We start from the raw sequence: 21,703 nt of genomic DNA on the forward strand, positions 1-21,703 counted from the left end.
AAATCCTTGCCTGTCTTTGAGAACAAAACATGTTTTGTGAACTTGTATATGTGGGAAACACAACAAAGGGGAACTGTGTATGGAGGAAAAATGGATGAAACCATTTGGAAACAGTTCTCCCTATACTCAGAGATGTAAATATCCTACTCAAGAAGTACCGCTTCTTGATTGAAATTGTACTAAAGTACAAGTACAAGTAAGTCATACATAAAATACTCAAGTACAAGTAAAAAGCAGCTCAATTAAATACTGCTCAAAGAAAAAGTTACGAGTTACTTTCACCCACACACGTTTATTTTTGGTAACAAATCTTCCCACGGTTCCCTTACATACAGCAAACATCTCATGTATCAACTTAAAAAGGTACAGTAAGAGATCAAATCTACACAATTGGAACTTCTTTTACTTATCACAAAGGCATCTGTATAAAATAAAAGGTTTCTCAAAATGTACAATTCTTTTTTAAATAACATGACACCAATGATTTAAATTCAAAATGTTAAGGCTCTAAAACAGTGTCATGCCAAATGTGCCGTGTGGGATACAACATAATGGGTAGAAACCCCAACCTGAACCCAAGAAAGTGGTTTAGTGTTGATCAGAAATGGCACAAACTTACTCAATAACGGTTAGGTGTAGATATGTAACAAATTACTTTACTTCTTTTAAAACGCACGAGTAAAATTACTGATAATTAGAAACATACTCCAAAAAGTACAAGTATCCATAAAAGTAAACTCAATTACAGTAATGGGAGTACTTTCACCTCTGTCTATACTATTAAGAAGAATTTAGTTATTATTTGCTTGCAGCTTGAACGTTGAAACATGTAAAGTCCAAACCTTTTGACCTTGACTGTCAATTCACGTGACTTGCACACAGAAATAATTCATGGCTCCAAAGATATTTAGATATGATCCGTAAGCAGACAGATGGAGGCAGTCACCGTCATTTTTTGTGATGCAACCATGTTTAATTCTGCAAGCGTCATGCTGCTCTGTGCTCAGAGACACAGATGGATGCCTTTCTGTATGTGTTTGACTGATTGATCGGAGAGGAGAGTGCCTACTCAGGGCGTGACAATGCAATCATTTGTATCAGTTACAGTATATATGTGAGCTGCCTTGTCTGCAGGCTAAGAAAAACCTCTGTGAGGTTCCTCTGACATTTGGCTCTAATCGAACAAAGCATTGCCTGGATAATCCGACACATGGATCTTAATGAAAGGCCATCTGCTACATGAAGTTGGAGAATAAATCATTATTCGGTGTCAGCGTGTATTACAAGTGTCCACCTCATTCCAGCAAGTGCTAGACTAGATAGGAATACGGGCACAACTTTCTGTATAATAGAAGAGTTTGCAAGTGGCATGCATGTCAAAAGCAACAGCAGTTTATTCCTAAAAATAATAATAATAAATGACTAGATACGCAAGTGTATGATGTAAAAGTAAAGATGAGCAACAGTTACCTCTTAAAGTGACACACAACCTATCACATCAATGCAATTTAGATGGAAGATCTTTACTTGTGTAAGAAATGTCTTTGGATTCAATTATATCATCTTTTATTCTCAAACACACGTAATATTCCTTTATATGTTGGCATCGTCATTTTGGAGATTTCAGCCAATCACATATATTGTTGTCATGACAGGATTAGTCTTTGTATTTCCACTCTCATAGAGAGTTTATGCTGAAATAGCTCAGTTACTTGTCAACCAGTGCGTTGGACGTTATGAGGTTATTTCTACAAAGACCAGGAACAAAACAGAGGACAGATTGTAATGTTGCACAGACTTATTAGGATGTCACTATCAGCTATTTTAATCCAGATCCATGCCTAACATCTGGCTAAACAAGGAGGGCACATTAAAATGTACGTCTGTGCTATCGGAACCATCGAATGCTTTTAAGCTCTTGAAACCAGTTGGAGTTACAGTATGTGAATGTTGCTTTAGTAATCACTTTGTCACAGTTTGTAAAACCCCCATTAGCATGTTTTTAAAGTGCTTACAATTGCATATAGAACTTTTAAATAAAGAAAAACTTACATAAATAGTCTTTGAGTTGAGCTGTCTTTGCCATTTGGTTTCAGAATCCCTTTAACAGTTCATTACAATTGTACTGTAGATGCCCAGGGCTGTTTTTATGAAAGGATAGTGCACCAAAAACACTTACACACTGTCCGTATAATGTAATTAACCCTGTTTCTTTAATTTTATATCACCAAACAGGAAGATGCTTGCATATTTAGGAGATATTATCCACATCATTGAACTTAAAGAATGGTGAAAGAAGTATTTCTTCATCTATGCAAATATATTTGTGGTCTGTTTTCAAATTACATTTACAAAATAATGTAATACCATAAAATTGGGAGGTGGTTACTAAAGTGGAATAGGATGATTTTAGGTAAATCTGAGAATAAAATCATATGAAGTGTTTTAATAACCAAAGTGTTTTTGTGGATGATGTATACATTCATGAGCACCAACAGTATTTTCAGCATTTATAATGAACATATACAGAATACAGATATAAATAAACCCAGTTGTTCTAAAAGCACTTTGAGGTTGACAAGCACTCAGACAGCTCAGCGTTTAATGCTTTTCAGAGATACAAGCATTGAGTATCTTAATGCCACTTCAAGAATCTTAAGCACATTTCATCAGATAAATGTACTTTACCTTATTTTCAGCTCAGCCTCGCATTAATGGATCCACACACAGCAGCTTTCACAGTGCTTGATTTTCCCCTTTCTCATGTTACTCACACACACCTAGAGTAGAACTGAATTGTACAGCTTTGTTTTGAGAATAAAAATAATTATTTGAGCAAAACTCCTAAATCAGTATTCACTCAGGCTTTGATTCTGCTTTGATGATCTTGTTCTACCTGGCTGCTTAGACAGTCACAAGCAGCACATTGATTTAATTTCCTCAAAAGAAGGATATTGTTCTTAGTTCTCACTGATAGGACTGTCTTCTGAGTAAAAAAGTGTCAGGTTCCAGCTGCCTCTGCAGAGTAGGACATGTTAAAAGCAGAAAACACAGCAGCAGGTCTCCAGTCTGGCTGGTGAAAGTGAATGTTAAATGTTTGAGCCCATCTTGTGAACACCATCTTCTCTGTGATGAAGCGGTGGTGGCCTCCTCGCAGACTTTTCTCATGGAACAGATACATGGAGCACTCATCGGGTCCCAAAGGCTCGTAGTAATGATACGGCGCAGTGTGATGGGAGGATGACCTACACAGGAAGGAGAGACGCAAGCAGAAGCATGAAAAGACATTAAAGTCAAAGTACGAGGGAGGGATGTGGAAGCAGTGTGAGGATAATTAGGAGATGCAGGGAAAGAGAAAGTGCGTCACAGAGGGGAGTTGTGAGAAATGAGAGCAAAGAAGAAGAAAAAAAGTAAACATCAGACGAGTCAGAGCTCAAAGATGTGATCATTAGGCACCGACTGGTTCCTCTGATACTCTATAAGAAAAATCTGGTGCAATATATGGGACAAGATTCACAGCCTACATACATAATTTGTATCTTAGTAGGATATATATTGAGAGCAATAACAGACTCATTTCCAGTGGCCGAAGTTGAAGAATTGTCTTCATTAAAAAAAGATACTGTTCTATTTTCACTGGATACATATATTCATTAAAGCTAAAAATCACAGTCATTCACCAACTGCAGCAGGAGATCTGAGGAATAGCTACAGCAGGAAGCCACAGCTATACCTGATACGAGTTGAAGACATCATTAAAAATGCAAAAGACATGATTTTTATGTCTAACCCCACCCGTTGTCCGTAGTTACTTCAGAGAACTGCAGCTTGTTCATTTCAGCCTTTTTTCCCCCCTTCGGATTCTAGAAATGTCTTTATGGCACCTTAACTGCTAAATTCAGTAGGTGGAACTAAATAAAGCAGAGATTTACTAGGAGTGATTTATAGACCACTGGTAATCCATGGGTAGCTCTGCTGTATAGTCAACAAAGGTGATATAAATCAAATTTGACATAGTGTTTCTTAAACACACAGTAACATACAGTAAGTGTCTCACTTTCAACATTAAAATCAAGTCCTGATCATAACTTTCTAACTACTCTAAACTACTGGTGCTGCCTTCAGCCTATACCACATGTGTCAAACTCATGGCCCAGGGGCCAAATCTGGCCCTTTGGAGCATCCAATTTGGCCAGCAGAAGAAAGAAAATATGACAAAGAAAACATGAATCTTTGTGTAAATGAAACTCAACAACATTTGGAGGCGCTCACAGTTTTCCCGTAGCTTATATCGCATGATTGCAGTCATTTTTAATGTTAAACTGTTGAAAAATGATTACATAACATTTCCTTTATATAAATTGGTCACAAACTCTAGGAAATTTAAAGTGAAGATCCAGTTGGGACTGATGTCTATCACTTATTGGTTGGATATTGTCAGTTTTTTACATATTCAGTATTTTATGTATACGTAGAAGTGCAAACTAGGGCACAATAATGTCGAAATTACGTGTTTTCCTGCATAAAATCTGCAGCCCACTTGAGATCAAACTAGTCTGAATCGAAATTTTCCAGGTTGAGCCTAAAACAAAGCACCACAATTATTCCCATTTAAGATGGCAATGTTTTATGGATTAAGTGTTCACCAATAAGTTTAGAAATATTGAAATGGAGTAAACATGGAAGATGATTGTCATACCTGCAGAAATCGGGGGGCACCATTCCATACACATTGATCTGGTCGCACAATTCCAAAGCTATGGCCATTGTGAACCAGCCAGTACTCAACCAGGAATTGGAGCCCTTACTGGAATACACAAAAGAGTCAGCACATAAATAAAACCTTCATCACATATTCAGTAGATTTGACCTTGTTGAATATTTTTGGCCTTTATTCTGACTGTCTGCTGTTACATGAAGTAATTGAATGCTTATTGAAACGCAACATCCATTTTGTATTCTGTTGTCCTGCTGTTCTCATGGAAATGAGTGTGTGTTGCTGTATTCATGCAAATGAAATGTTTAATAAATGCGCCTCTTTTTTCTCCATGGTCACTTTTCTACTAATAATCCATTGGATTCATATGAAAGCACAAGACTTTTGTGTCGAGGAGAAAATGGAAATATCTGCCCACGTACAGTTAAAAATGATCTACTTAGGTAACTTTAAAGAGAATATATCTATTTAATAGTCACAAATCTGCATAAGAATTCGTACTGTAATGCACGAGATGCATGGACAAGTATAACCGGTGTTAAGATCTGTATGAATAAAGCACTAATGCTACTATAGTGTACATACATTTAGGGAGCAGTCCCTAAATACACCCTACTGGTGTAAAATGGTTTCATAATGATGTACGTTATTAAGATTAATTATTTCATTGAAAAAAATCTGTACAGTTTTGTCATCTGTTTAGAAGAAACACATTTAATTATATTTTCCACATCTCAGATGATGTTTCTCTAACAAAATGAATATTTTTCTCATATATATTCAGAAATGTATGTATATATATATATATATATATATATATGTAAAATAGTAAATGAACAAACTGAAGAGAGAACAAATATACTCCAAATGCCCTAAAATGTTACAGATGTTATTATTTCACCTGCCAATGTCGTTTTAAAATTAGTTTTTCAAACCAATAACACACTTTGGTGAGCACTGACCTTACTTTTTATTCAATTTGTTTTTTGTTTTTTTTAAAGCAATGCAGTTTAACTTCACTAAAAAAAGGTTAAAAACAGGTAACATTTCTAAATCTCATTAATACAAATAACATCAAAAACAGGTAATATTAAGAAAAGCGTTACCGATCAATCCCAGTTTCTTTTTTGAATAATTCATCCAGCTTCAGCATCTTGACCAGTGATATAGTGTAGACTTTAAGCATGGGCAGCTGCTGCTTTAACACTTTGAGGTTGTTGTAAACATGGCCTTTCCCATCCTGTCTCATTGAGACACTTGGTCCCCAAAAGATGAACACGGTGTCTTGGCTGGCGTTGATAAGCTCCCGTTGGCTCCGCAGCACCCTTTGTAAGCTGGAATGAGCAACGACGCGGACACTTGTGCGCTGACCAACATCCTGTTGGTACCTGTGGCTGGGAGCATCATTCATACGGATAACGCACTCTGAGCGATCTATCTCCTCTTTCCTGTTGCCTCCAATCAGCTGTCCAGAGCTGGTCACCAGGGAACACGTCCTGCAGTGCATTTTCAAAGGCTGAGGAGGTGAAAGGGCAATGGTATTAATACGACTTCATGAACAATGTCAGCAATTTCATTTTCCACTCAGCAGTTTGTGGTGCAATTTGTCTAAAACAGCATGAACACTGAGAAGAAAGGATTTAGTCAACAGGGGGTAAAAGAAGGGAGCCGTTTCAGTATATTCTTATCCGTAGTTCTGCTTTCAGAATGCACTGAAGAATAAAATAGTAGTTAAAAATATATATTGATAATATTTTGGAAGCTGAGTCTGTATAGACAACTGATTATAGATAGCAAATTATAGTCGCACCAAACATAAACCCTGGCCCAGTATGACAGCTGATGAGATGTTCCCTGGGAGCTCTCAGAGATAGCATTTCAATCGGTTGATTCTGTAAAGGTGTAAAGGGTGTGACAGCATCAATTACAAGTGTTTATTTTAAAAATCTGAGAGGTATCTGACTTTGCTTTGCATAAGGCACCACGTGGAGAGAACATTTGCCCTTAAATCACCTCTTTTACTGAAGGTGCAGTGTGCAATATTTGTAGAGTAGCCAGACTTGTGCGAGCAAGACCTCTAAGCTCCACCCTCTCCTGTCCCTCCCATATGCTCCCCGTCAGGGGCTCTGTCCAAAGCCACGCCCCCACACACTTGAACGCCCATCTGAGATTTTAAAAAAAAAACACCTTGAAGCAAAACAAGCCCTTCAGATTTCCGGGAACAATGTCATGTGGGGGACACAGGGTGGACGAGACATGAAGGCATATGATTGGCTCTTTTTATTCAGACCGAATGGCAGGGATTGGTCCGTTTTACAGGATTCGAGCTGCTTTAGCAGTCTGATTATTTTTGTTTCTTTTTCTGAATACAGAATGTATTATACGACTACTTTTAGAATGGAAGGATCATTTCACACAGAATAAAGGAAGTGTTTCTAAACAGGATCATAGACTCCACCTTTATGGTTTAAGAGTTGTTATACACAAAACACTATCTTGTTTCAACAAGCAAAGAAAGACGGCAACAAAACATTATATGAAGGCAAAAACCAGCCAACTTGAAGAACCTCTTTCTTATCTCCACTGAGAGAAAAAACACAACAGCTCTGTTCAGCCCAAGCAATTAATTCTCTTTAAGTTAAAAAAAGTAGTCAAAAAATTACAATACATTTTGTTAAACTAATAAAGGCTATTAAAAGCTGGCATGCAGCCATAGATTAAAACAGGGTTGGGGTAAATTACATATTTCAGTTACAATAAAATGTTAAATTATCCATGTTTAATTACAAATTAATTATGATTACAGTGACCAGCATTTTGGCCAATTACACTTATTTTTTATCCTCAAAAAGTCAATCACAATTACATTTCTTAATTACTAAAGTTCAATTACAATTCATTACAATTACTGAGCCTGAAATAAATAACCTAATAAAAGTTAACCTTCCTCTTGCGTTAGCTTTCTGTTAGCATCTCTCATGATAATGGGTCTTAAATCAGCTGTAAAATACCCAAAAAATATTATCTATCATCTAATTTGTTTCTCATCTCTTGGTTACATTGTTAGCTTTTTTTTTTTTTTTTATCAATAAAAATACAGGTTTAAATATTTATGGTGTGGGCGTCTGAGCCTTTTTTTGTGTCACTATACCCCTAAATGTAGGAAAGCTTGATTTGAACTAGTACATAGAACTGTAACATGGTTCCCCAGTTTTGTGCTAAATTATAATTGAATTTTCATTTGCAATTACAATTACAAAGTCAATCATCTAAACCCAATTACGATGTTATTACGATTACAACAGCAACACATTTTTAAAATTACAATTATAATTATTCCATAAATGTAATTAATTATCGATTACGCAATTACAATCATAATTCACCCCAACCCTGGTTTAAAGTATCCTTGACAGTTTTGTTAAACTCCACCTCAAGCTTGATGCTAATGGTAAAGTCACTTATAAGTCCATTAAAAGGCCCTGTGGCAAACTGGTGTCCCAGCATCCCACCTGTTATAGAAACCAATAGATCCATGCTAACCTGTAGGGTAAAGGGGGGGGAAGAATAAAGAAACAGTAGATTTCCAGAAAGTTTGACTTGTAATCATTTATTAGCAAATTACCACACTATGTTGCACATATATTTCATGCAATATCAGCCAACACAATGACTTCCTCACACTTGTACACTCGGCTCCATATCATGCAGCATGAATATTGTTTTTCTTCATCAATTTTGTATGAGTTGGTAACTAATGCACTCCCTAGAATCACATTAGCAAAAAGGCATTAAAGTTCAATCTTACAAGGAGCCTGCATGATTTCTACTGTAATGTTGACTGATTCAAAACAGCATCCACAGCTGAGGGGGAAATACTTAGAGACCTGACTCTATGTTACTGCGTATTTAATTATTTCAGATTCTGCAGGTCATTTCTGATGCCTACAATGGGAACATACAATCTATAGTGAGTTTATAGCAGGGTAATTAAGCAGTTTCTCTCATAGGACCATCACGTGTTCTAACCGTGTCCCTCTAAAGTCATACAGGCTGTAAAAGGCTGTCATACAGTATATACTCTGTGGATGTGAAGGTGCTGATAGTGGAGGCAGTTATTGTTGATTCCCAACAGGCTCTGCTGATTCAGTGCCATTAGGACTGGATACTGTTCATTCATTATTAAGACGACCAACTGTGCTACTAAGCAAATAAAAAGTCATCAACACACAACCACTGACAATGATGACGAGGTTTTTTTTCCCTTCTATGGTTTTATATTCTTAGTTATAACATTGCAAAATACGTGCACATACAATCAAAGCCAAATGCCAAAACAAATCATAAAGTTACTTATTTTTGTAACTGTCTTAATGTGAGATTAATTATATCTACATTTACAATGTTTACTGATTATAAATTGTTTCTTTAAGATGGAAAAAAAATGAATCAGTTAATGCTATATTTTAAGAAACAGAATCTTTTTTCTACTTTTTGAGGTGAACATCCTGTATTAGCATCCAGTGTCATACGATAATGGTCATAATTGGTGATTTGCTCCCTTGTTATTTATCACAAAAAAATAAATCCAAGGAGACTTAGATTTAATCTATCCAACAGTGTTTACCAACAAATGAACATTTTAGTGGTATAAAGTTTAGCCTAATTTTGTCCTCATTATACCTCTGCTTACTATTTATTTTTATTTTTATTTATTTTTACATTTTTTTTTATTATTATTATTATTTATGACGAATGATTAAATTAGCGTGCACAATAGAATCAAGCGTGACTCGTGCAATGCAATAGTCCAGCTTACATTCTTTAAAATTGCACATCCAGGAAGTTCATCAATTAAGTAAACCCAACAGATGGTGGTCTATTATTCATTTATCGTTATTTATTTTATTTACAAGAGATTTATGAGGAACCCCTTATGTTCACTTGAAGAAGCTGCTTAGAAATTGAATTTGAGTCCAGTTTTTTTTTAACTTGTCACGAGGACTGAAATGGCAATAAGGATGGATCAGAAAGCTGCACATTCACACAACATCCGTTCTATCTCTCAAATGGTCTGTCAGAATAGATCAAATAAAAAAAAAGCCGTTGAGGGTTGATTCTGCTGACAGTGCTGTGAAGGTCAACATCTTTAGTGGAGTCGGCAAAACGTCAAAAAGCAGAAAATGGAGGAAAAAAAAAAGAATAATGAGGCAACTCTGTGTGTGCATGTGTATGTGTATTACAGTGACATTTAACAGCATTATTATAACTGTATTATCATGAAAATTTGTATAGTTACTGCCACTAAGTTCCGAACTAACATTTTTTTTTTTATTTATTCATTATACTTTCTTATTTTTGACATTAAAACATATGTTTTCTTTTAACAATGTCGAACTGCCAATAATACATAAATAAATACCTTTAATTCCTAGTTAATGTAGCTTTTTTTGAGATATTAAGGACAGCTTAAATCACATAAATAACATTTTATAACTATAGAAGTGGTTATGATATGTTTGTTTGTTTGTTTGTTCAGTCATTAAAACAAAGGCTTCACATAAAAGAATATCTATAAATAATAAGGGCTGAAGTACACCACTAATTGATGCCTTACCCCATGCACACACTTCCAAAGTACACCGAAACAAAACAGCACGCAAAATGGTGAGAAATACAACAGCTTACAAAGGGTTACAATTGAGAAACAGGAGGTAACAAGATAAACAAAATACAAAATACAATAATTCGGTTACAGTCATCAATCATGTCCAAATCCAGAAACACAATGCAAAGGATATACAGAAAACATTTAGCACTTATTTATTTAATTATTTACATATTCAGTTCTCCACCCTGACTTCCCCTCCTCTTTAACTGTCTTACACACATACAGTGCATACAAACACCCTCACTATGCACACATACTCTCACACATACAATATGCACAAACACACATCCAATACACAAAGCAATATCCTTGGTTAATAAAGAAATTTTAAATTTTTAATGCCATTTTTTGCATTTTTGTCTTTTTAAAAATTTCATTTACATATTCATTTCATTGTCTTTTTTCCAACTATTCTAAGCATTACTATGTTAAGATAAAGAGGGTTATGTCAAAAACTGCTATTTTTGTGTACATTAAAGTCATCTTGCGTGTTTTTGGTGTCAATTTGTGTATTTTTTGCTGTGTAATGTCATCACCTGTGTCAAAATCACCAATGTTTGGTTTCATGTATGGCCATGCTCTCCCTGACACTCTACTGCAGCTGCTTTTGGTTCAATTTCCACTTTTCCTGCTGTTTTGTGCAGTTTTCGTTACCGTCCAAACAATAATGAACCTGGACCTGCATAGAGTACAAGTACTGTGATAATGTGGAAGTCTGTGTCTGCTAGAGCCAAGTTTTGCATTAGCAGCAGACCTTGGATGAACCTAATATAGGGGCTGTGCAGATAGACAGGTCCACCCACTTTACTTCACAGCTCAGACAAGACGTCTGCATTAAAGCTATAGTCATTCCAGGTATCTGCGGCAACAAAACTCCTCAGGGTGTGGGAAAAAAACTGACACTAAGCCTGAAAAATGTATTTATGGATTATGGATTGTGCACATGATTCAATCTTCAGTGAAAATAAGTTAAAATGAATTTAGTTCCTGAGTGAAAAACTATATATATGGAATATACCATGTTCTAGCACATAGTGGCAGCGTGTAAGATGCAGGTCAACTTCAGCTTCAAGACTGACTTTAAGTGGACAAAGTGGTGGTAGACAAACACCAGCCGAAGGCAGTGGTCATTGATGTGGAGATACAAGCTGACCGTAACACCAGGAAGAAAGAACATGAGAAAGTGGAAAAGTACTAAAGAAGGATGAAGAACAACTAGAGCAGATGTGGAAGGTCAAAGCCAAGGTGGGCCCTGTGGTAGAAGGAGCACTCAGGCCAGTGACCCCCAAACTGGGAGAGGGGCTTCAACAGATTCAAGGAGCAACATCTGAAGCCTCAGTCCAGAATTACTGGTAATAATAATAATGCTTTGAACTTATATAGTGCTTTTTTTTTTTATAGAGGAGACTCAAAGAAACCATTATTCATTCACACCAGTCACTCACATCAGTCATACCAGTGGTGGTAAGCTACAATGTAGCCACAGCTGCCCTGACAGAAGTGTCCTACCCTCTGACCACCACCAACATTCATACACAATTCATGCACGAGGCAAAGTGTAAAGTGCCTTGCCCAAGGGAACAATGACAATGAAGCGGAATTCAAAACCCAAACCCTTCGGTTATTGGATGACTCTACTCTACCTCTGAGCCACAGTCACACACAGTGTGAACAGCTCAGATACTGAAGAACCCTCAAACTCTCAGGCCTCTGTTACGGGACCGAGCTTCAGGAAGACAAACCTAACACCCCCCATGAGCGTGAGACGAGGATTTTTTTATTATTATTACTGGAAACCTACTGCCTTTCACTTCCTTAAAAGCATCAGATGGACATTCCTTTTCATTGCAAAAAAATGAATAGAAGGTTACAATGTGCTTGGAGACACTCTTCACCCTCCCCTCACTGATTATCACCTGAATGAGAACAATAAACCTCTACCTTAGGTCAACATATTCAGAAACATTATACACCTCTTACAGTCTGGCTCTATATTTCTCATGCTGAGGAGTAAAATGAAACCTTGCGAACTTTACCTGAATAACCACTCTGTAACAAAACGCCACAACAATATAGCAGAGGTAACGGTGACATGAGCTAAAGCTCTTGCTGGGAGTGAATTGGAAGACATTTTCTATTCTATTCTGTCATTTTTTTTTTTTGCAAAATATTACGCTTTTAATATGAGCAAGAAATCATTAGCAATTAGAGCAGGGGTGTCAAACTCCTTTTAGTTCAGGGGCCAAATACGGACCAGTTGGATTTTAGGTGGGGGGAAAAAAAGAACAATTTTAACATCATTGTGCCCTAGCTTTCAATATCAGTTCAATTCACTTCAAGTCAAATTGAGTTGTATGGTCATTCTGCCAATCATACATAGTGGTGCAGACAAGATGATAGAATGTTTCCCCAGGTTCCAGTTTAAAAACATACATATCTTCCATGATATTACACATACACGCATACACACACACACACACACACACACACACACACACACACACACACACCCCTGAGACGTCTTTATAGTTAAAAATGTAAACGTGAAATAGTTAAATAGTGTATAGCAGCCAGAGTCCATGAATAAATCTTGATTTTGTTTACCAATGTTTGTGTAATTTAGAGGAATTTTGTGGAATTGTTTGTGAGAAATTGCAGTTATTTCCACAATTTGTAATTAAAAATGACTACATTCATGTGATATAAACAAAGGAAAATACGAGCCCCTAAAAATGTTGCAGAGTTTCATTAAATTGATAAATTTGAGATACCTACAATTGGACTATTTGGTCATTTACACAATAATTAATGTTTTCTCTGTCATTTTTACTTTCACATGTTTTAGAACAGTAACAAAGCTCTTTATTAATAAAGTGCAACTATTTTTTTTCTTCCATTGTCCATGCGACACAGTACTTTATGACCTGAACTTTTCCAGAGTTTTAAATGAATTCAGCTCATTTTAGAGCTAAAAGATGACCTAATTGGTGTATAGGGTTACCTTATGATCCATGACACCTGTGTACCCATCCAATGCTGGTATCGCTCTGTTGGGACTTCTTGTGGATGGATGAGAAGCATTCAGACGGCGGGAGGAACTCGACGACAGTGTTGACAGTGCAGATGTGGGGGGAAATCTTTGACCAGAGCTGCTGTTGTAGACCATCATAAAGCCGGTAACCATGGTAACGACGATGACGCCGCTCACCCCTTGGCACTGGGAGACAATAATTAACACTACATCAATTGATGAGAGAGGAACTTCCTTTAGGGAAATCAATATAGGAGGACAATGCTGTTAGACTGAGACTCACTGTACTCAGTGCTTTTAAGCAACATGTTTTTCACAAGTGGTGTAAAAATAGCAGAGGTCTTCTCAGTACATGACCCACCCCCCAATACGCAACCAAACAGCAATAAATAACCAGGATTAGCTTCCATACAGATGTATAATTTATAGGGCTGTTAGTCAGAATAAAAAATAGTTGACGCTAAAGCTTCTAATAATTAAAAAAGAAAAAAGGAAAATTGCTTTCATATAGTCTGTTGTTATCGTCTGTAATTACCACTCTTATCTTCAGCTTCATCTTCTCTCCTTTTGGTCACCGGTTTTTGGGAATGAGCGTCGGGAATCCTCTGCATGCGTTCATTCCCAGCCTGGATCAGACAGACCAGTCCACGCTCCAGTGACTCCACTATACCCTCCTTTCCTTTCTAAGGCTCTACATGGACGCCCTCATCCAACTCTAGCTCCTCATGGTCCTAAACCACTCCTGTTTTGCTTTTAATACCTCACACTTTTTATTACTGAGGTACATTTTTATCAGGTTCTGAATGAGATCCTGTAAGAGAAAATAGATCTTCAGGGACAAATCCGTTCATTTATTCATCTGCTGCACTATTTTACATATGTCGTGTTTCCCCGGGTGATGATGTGGAGGATGAATAAGGATCGTAGATGAAACTAGCTTGCATAATAACACAAAGTTTATTAACACAAGCAGAATCAGAAGAACAGGGCTGAGGCAGAGGCCCTGTGAGAGCAGTTGGGGTCAGATTTACTCTGAAGAATCTTAGCCAAAAAAGGCCAATATGACTTGAGACCAACGGGAGGAGTCTAAGGCTTTAGCCTTAGAACAAAGAAAGAAAGCCACAAACTTTCACACCTCAACAAATGGAGGAAGTACCAACCTGGGAACAAGAAACTTTCAGGGTTCACAAATTAATCAACATCCAACAGTCGAGTTACAGAGATAACGGGCAGGTGGTCACAAATAAAGCCATCTGTTGACATCTTATACTCAGCTTGAAGTGAAGAGGTATATTGCATAGAATGAATAACACTTGTAGTTGACAATGGGTTATATGAATGAGAACATTCTGTTGGCTCTTGAATTATCTGAAGAGTGGCATTGAACAAACTATATTTGCAATCTAGATTTCTGCAAGAACCATTCCAATAATCCTTCTTTAGTGACTTTTCAAACAAATACATATTCTTTGATCTCATTTTGAGGGGGAAACAAACAGCTGGTATTCTTCCAACATCCTGAGTTACCTTTGGGGGTGATAAAATCCCCTGGGCTCTGCATGGGTTCGGAGCCCAGAGTTTGAAAACTTAGCAAGTAAACATTGATTGATTGTTTAATGTAACAAAGAGGTGAGAACAGGAACGAACCTGTTCTTTGATCCTACTGTTCCTTTGCTTGGCCAGGAAGGGGAAAGTGTCCCCCCTTGGTCTACATTTGCACTTCACAGAGGGAGGGAGACCTTTTGACCTCAATGCTGAGGCTAGTACAGTTTCTCAGTCAAAGTTCAATTTAGATGATTTAATTTCTATCACATGTGAAACAGTCAATACACCTCACATATGAAGGGATGTCAACGGAGTTCAAGGGTTTTCGTTGACTAGTGGTTTCAAGAAGGCCAAACCAGAAGAATCCTTGCATTCATTTTTTTTTTTTTTTTTTTAATTTTTCTTACCTTGTCTGCACATGCTGTCGAAGGTCAACACTTTATGTAGTGCAAACTTTTCATATCATCAATGCATCTTTTATTATTGCAATTAAAGAAGTTCATTTATTTTATTGCATAATTGTGACCATCACCAGCCCTCTCTAAGGAAGGGTAAGATAAACTTTATTAAAGGGAGAATATAAAAAGAGAGTGCAGTGTTACAACTAGGTGAGGGGGAAGGGAGCAGGAAAGAGGGAGTCAGGGTAGGACAATGGAAGGGGTGGGGAAGATTTGACTGTTTTAATGTGATGTGGTGTGCAATAGGTAAAGCATTAATCTAATTTTATTTTTATTTTTATTAAGCGTCAGTGTTGTACTTAAACATGTTGTATCTACTAGAACAGATATTGTATGGGTATAAACTGTACGTACAGATCATCTGCTCAATAACAAAAGATTTGGTCTTAAACTGAATTATAGTGCTTTACCATAAAGCAATTTTTTTCTACTGTAATTCTTACTAATGGATGCTATATATATTATGACGTGTCAAATTTGGCCTGTGGACCTTGAGTTTAATATAAGGAAAATAATCAAGAGTCTATCCCATGCAGCTGGAATGGGATTCAAGACGATCCAACACAAATAACTGGAAAAATTAACTACCGGTAAATACATTACTAAAAAAGAAAGAAAAAAAAAAACGTTATGTTTGGTTTGTCGACTAAGAATTTTGCCAGGAAAAACAAATTGCTTGACTTCTCTGTCGCTAAAGTTCGACTTGTTTTACAAGAAATTACACAGAATGTTGTATGATAGAGACAAAGACTTTATCTAAAACACAAAAAAAAAAAAAACATGTAATTTGTATGTCAAGTTAATCTTTTCTCCTTTTTCCCCCTGAGTAATGCATAACAATATTTTCTTTCAAATAACAAGATAAATGTATCTTTCACCTGTCTGCTATATATTTAAACTAATAAAACAGTTGTGATGTGTCGTGACATGCTCTGCTCAGAATTGTTTTCATTTTATTTTATTTATTTTTTGCATATAATGTTTTATACTGAAGTATTTTAGTTGTTTTTAAGAGATGAGGAGTTATGTTTTTATCATTCAAATCATTTCTGTATTACAGGATCATACACAAGATAAAAGATACAAATAATTAATGTAAATACAGGGTCAGGAAAAAAAAACAGTAGAAAGTATAAGCATTTAGAATAAAATAAATTACAGAACAGGCTCTAGAGAGTTTGTGCTCACACATTGTTTCTTTGTAGCGCCCTCCTGCTGCCCTGTATCACTGAATTATTCTGTTCAGAAAAAAGCTTTAAAGAGTCAGTAAGAAAAAAATATATATATTTCAAAACTATAGATATTTTTGGAAATAATCATGCATGAGTGAATGTGGTGGGAACCAGTTCTGTTTGAAATGAAAGACAATCTCAGACAAAAGCTATTGTGATAAACAAACCACCTTTAAAGGCACATCATCTGAATGCATCTGTTGTGTATCCTAATGATTATGTAACGAGCAAAATGCTGTAATCTATCTTTATTACTGAACCCGACAAAGAAACGGATTCATGTCCCTGTACCGAAGGACTATTGATGATTAGGTTGCGCTGATTGTGTCCGTCTATAGAGGTCTGTGCTGTTCATTAAAAACAAACAATGCACTCATTTCTAATGGTAGAACATACAGTATCAAATTTACACCTGAATTATTTTTTACCTGAATTATTTGGTAATTTACACAATGATTCATGTTTTCTCTTTCATTTTTGCTTTCTCCTGCAGGTGAGGTGTATTGACTGTTTCACATGTGATAGGAATTAAATCATCTAAATTAAACTTTGGCTGAAATACTATACTAGCCTCAGCATGGGAGACAGAAGGTTGTCTCTCTCTGTGAAGTGTAAATGTGGACCAAGGGGGGACACTTTCCCCTTCCTGGCCAAGCAAAGGAACAGTAGGATCAAAGAACAGGTTCGTTCCTGTTCTCACCTCTTTGTTACATTAAACAATCAATCAATGTTTACTTGCTAAGTTTTCAAACTCTGGGCTCCGAACCCATGCGGAGCCCAGGGGATTTTATCACCCCCAAAGGTGACTCAGGATGTTGGAAGAATACCAGCTGTTTGTTTCCCCCTCAAAATGAGATCAAAGAATATGTATTTGTTTGAAAAGTCACAAATGTAGGATTATTGGAATGGTTCTTGCAGAAATCTAGATTGCAAATATAGTTTGTTCAATGCCACTCTTCAGATAATTCAAGAACCAACAGAATGTTCTCATTCATATAACCCATTGTCAACTACAAGTGTTATTCATTCTATGCAATATACCTCTTCACTTCAAGCTGAGTATAAGATGTCAACAGATGGCTTTATTTGTGACCCCCTGCCCGTTATCTCTGTAACTCGACTGTTGGATGTTGATTAATTTGTGAACCCTGAAAGTTTCTTGTTCCCAGGTTGGTACTTCCTCCATTTGTTGAGGTGTGAAAGTTTGTGGCTTTCTTTCTTTGTTCTAAGGCTAAAGCCTTAGACTCCTCCCGTTGGTCTCAAGTCATATAGGCCTTTTTTGGCTAAGATTCTTCAGAGTAAATCTGACCCCAACTGCTCTCACAGGGCTTCTGCCTCAGCCCTGTTCTTCTGATTCTGCTTGTGTTAATAAACTTTGTGTTATTATGCAAGCTAGTTTCATCTACGATCCTTATTCATCCTCCACATCATCACCCGGGGAAACACGACACAGGCCAAAATGGATGCTCTGGAGGGCCGGATTTGGCCCCCGGGCCTTGAGTTTGACACCTGTGCCATTGATGTTTCTGTGCTAGAAAAGACCTACAAAATAATAAATTAAAAAACTCTTGTGAAATTGTTAATTAACACACACTTTGGCTAGTATTCTAATAAATCTAGAGATATAAGTAGGGTGTGGATATACCATGATATAACCCAATGTCTTTATTATTCAATCAAAAGAAAAAAAAAAAACTTTTCAATCAAAAAATTCAAAAAAATCACTTCAGTCAAAAACAAATTTTCAATCAAAAATGTTTACCTAAATCAAAAATAAATATTTTCAATCAAAGTTAAAAGAAAAAAAGTGGTCAAATGCATATAAAATTTTTGAGACCCAAATAATTGCATTTGAACACATTTTTTCTTTGAGTGTAAATATTTTTTGATTGAAAATTTTGTATTTGATTGAATAATAAAAACACAAATCTACCTTGATGTAGCCACCACTCTTTTTATTTGTTTTGTTTTTTAGATGTCTGTTCTGTCTTTGTGTTGACTTTTACATGAGGTGCAATACCGCACAACTACCAAATGGTGTCAGTGTTTCTCCAAATGACGCCTCACTGCCCTAATTTTGCTGCCTCTAAAGAAGATGCAGTACAGGCTAATGTATTATTGATGAACACTAAAGCAGACACGGGCTTCATCTGCGGACGCCAAGACATTCTGCTTCACCATCCGTGGTTTTAAACTCACTGGTATTTGTTGTTGTTGTTGTTGTTGTTGTTGTTGTTGTTGTTGTTGTTGTTGTTGTTGTTGTTGTTGTTGTTTTCCTTCCTGACAAAGGTTCAGCGGGAAACGCGGAGCAGCTGCTGCGGCTCCTTTAAGAGCGTGTTGGAATAATTAATGACGTCGCGCTGTAAACACGGCTGACGCTCAGCTGCTGCGTGGACGAAGCATCCTCAGAGCCTGGAGCCCTCGGAGCTTTATCTTCATCTGCAGCCCAGCATCAACACTAGCGGCGGCTTCACACTGACTCTCATATGCGGCCTTTAAAGCCCAGACGACGGAGCTGCGTCTGTCCTACGAAGTGCCATGGCTAGAAAAACGGACGTCCTCTCCTCTTACTATGGTGAGTCCGTCCGTCTTTGTTGTGAGCGTCGGGATAAATTCCCTTTGTACTGTGCAATGGAATGAAAGCTATCACATCTGAGTCTAAATGAGGTTTGAACGACTTGCTCTGTGTGGTAATACGTCTATATTGTCATTTGGTAAATAAAACAATAGACATTGTGACGGGTCTCATAATTACGCATTAACGCACAGTTAGTGTGTTTTTTTTATGGATGCTGTCCAACTATTATGACGAGTTATTTTTGATCTCGTTTTTTTTTTTTTTTTTTTTTTTAAAAAAAAAAAAACACACTTTGCCATAATTTTAACACCTTTATAAATAATAAGCAAACATGAGGTATAATTAAAAAAAAAAAAAAAAAACGGAAAAAAAAAAATCTCATCAATTTCTTTGTCTTGTATTGTTTACCTCTCCTCACCACAGGAGCTCAATATATCCTTCATAACAAATAGTGACACATTTCCCATCCTCACTCTATTGTCAAAGCATTACACAAGTCTTCCTTGGTTATCATTTTAACCCTGCACTGCCACTGTTTTTTTACTGGTTTATTTCACTGGTAAATAAATAGTAAAGACTGGAAAATATCTATGACTTTCCCTGATTCCAAGATGATGTCATGTAAGTTTCTTTGTGTCCTCCTGACATCAGCTGTCATCAGCGGTTCATTCATTCTTCTTTATAGGAGGATTTCTTTGTGTAAAATATATTGTTTTTGCCAGAAAAACAGAGTTCAAAATTCACCCACTAAGAAAATCTCTGTATCTTCTCATGATTTGATTTGGTAGAATAACATCTTTGTCGTTCTTTGTCTACCTGTTTTCTTTGTCACCTTGGGCTGCCTAGTCTGGAATCCTCACGTACCCCATGGTTGGTATATCAGGCCAACTGTAGTATTATTAGAAACAATGGGAGACACGACAACAGTGGGTGTTTTTTAATCCTTAAGCAGATTTTCTGGTCATTTGTTAAACATGATGTTGTTTATCAAACCTGTTTAATCCTCTATTGACACCAGATGCCACACAGAGCGGATGACAGCAGAGTCTTTGTGTGGAAACACAAGTGAAGTGATTTGATTAGGAGTGTTTTACGAACACTGGTTTAGTGATTAGATTTGTTGCTTCATAGAATTAAGGTCCAAATATGATTCTCAAATTTGGTATGATTTTCTCCTAAAGGGATCCTCCACTGTTTTTACAAATGTGGCTTAAAATCTTTGAAATGTCCTAATTAGAAGATCTATGACTAACAAAACACATTATTTTGCACTATATTTGTTTTATTAACTTTTAAAACTGGGACTACTTTACCCTGAGCCCATGTTGAAATGACATAATTGAAGAAGCGAAACGCCCCTTTCAGTCCATTGAGTTAAATACACCTTTTCGCAGTGACATCAGCATCTGTGAAACTTGACCTAGCAACGCCCGCCGCCATTTTAAGGGGGGTATGCTTTTGCTTGGCAACCGCTATTTACCGCGGACAACACAAAGGTTTTATTCAATGTCAGATTAGAGCTAAAGGCCAAGCACCGATATGAAGAAAAGTGACATCTGGTTGATTTACACGACTCCTTTGTTTTTTTTTTTTTTGCCGGAATGTTATTACATCCATGCATCTCTTCTGAGTTGTTTTCTGGTTTGTTGCTGCTGTCTGCACTTATCTCGTGAGAACTGCCACTCGGGCCATTTCAGGTGGAAGTTCTCGCAAGGCTATTGACAGCATTCAGTTTAGAGAGGCAGAGGAATGTTTTTATTTATTAATCTTTTAATTATTATTACATTAAAATACGGGATATTTATGGGAAAATACTAATGCGGGACAATGGCGGGAAATAGGAGTAACATATGGGCGTTTCCCAGCCGAAACGGGATTCTTGACAGGTATGTTTATTCTCCCTTTCCTTTTCTCTTTCTCATAGCCTGATCCGGCGTCCGGGCCCACCGGGGAAAACCCAGGTGTCCCCGTATGCCAGTCCGCCCTTGCCTGTGACCATGCGTTAAGATTAATGGCACGACTCACGTGAATGCCAACAACCAACACGCTCTGTTCAGAACTTTATTCCAATTCGTTAAGTGACCTTAGGAATGTCGAGAATGACGGCAAAAATTTTATTCATAGAGCATCATAGTTAGGTGTAAACCCGGCATGAAAGTCCTCTAGGTAGGCCTAGCCCTAGCTAGCTAACGAGCTATAGACATTTCAGTCATTACTGAATAAATTACAATTTAAATGTGGGCTAATTCATAATCAATGCCATAAAATCAGTTAGGAAGAAATTAGATCCCCAAAATACATTTCAGTCATTACTGAATAAATTACAATTTAAATGTGGGCTAATTCATAATCAATGCCATAAAATCAGTCAGGAAGAAATTAGATCCCCAAAATACACAAACTACCATTAATGAAATGTCTACTGCAAACATGTGACCACTTTGATTTTGGGCTCCATGTAGTTCCATCAT

At 36.8% G+C, this 21,703-nt stretch overlaps 2 protein-coding genes across 3 annotated transcripts in view; one reads left to right on the forward strand and one right to left on the reverse strand.

The window, feature by feature from the left end:
- Positions 1-276: 276 nt before the first annotated feature.
- Positions 277-14,120, reverse strand: st6galnac5b (ST6 (alpha-N-acetyl-neuraminyl-2,3-beta-galactosyl-1,3)-N-acetylgalactosaminide alpha-2,6-sialyltransferase 5b). Its single transcript, XM_028445289.1, has 5 exons — positions 13,955-14,120; positions 13,390-13,605; positions 5,824-6,233; positions 4,700-4,807; positions 277-3,245 (listed from the first exon to the last, which is right to left on the reverse strand). The coding sequence occupies exons 1-5, from the start codon at positions 13,973-13,975 to the stop codon at positions 3,002-3,004; spliced, it is 999 nt and encodes a 332-aa protein (XP_028301090.1). The 5' UTR covers positions 13,976-14,120; the 3' UTR covers positions 277-3,001.
- Positions 14,121-18,755: 4,635 nt separating this feature from the next.
- The window catches only part of slc44a5b (solute carrier family 44 member 5b), a 49,417-nt gene continuing 46,469 nt past the window's right edge, over positions 18,756-21,703 (forward strand). For both annotated transcript variants that reach the window (XM_028444866.1, XM_028444865.1), the window contains exon 1: positions 18,756-19,229. In XM_028444866.1, coding sequence (XP_028300667.1) covers positions 19,193-19,229 — 37 coding nt within the window. In that variant the 5' untranslated portion in view covers positions 18,756-19,192. The remainder of the gene's footprint in view (positions 19,230-21,703) is intronic.

This window comes from Gouania willdenowi, chromosome 4 (genome assembly GCF_900634775.1).
Source record: "Gouania willdenowi chromosome 4, fGouWil2.1, whole genome shotgun sequence".
NCBI lineage: Eukaryota > Metazoa > Chordata > Actinopteri > Blenniiformes > Gobiesocidae > Gouania > Gouania willdenowi.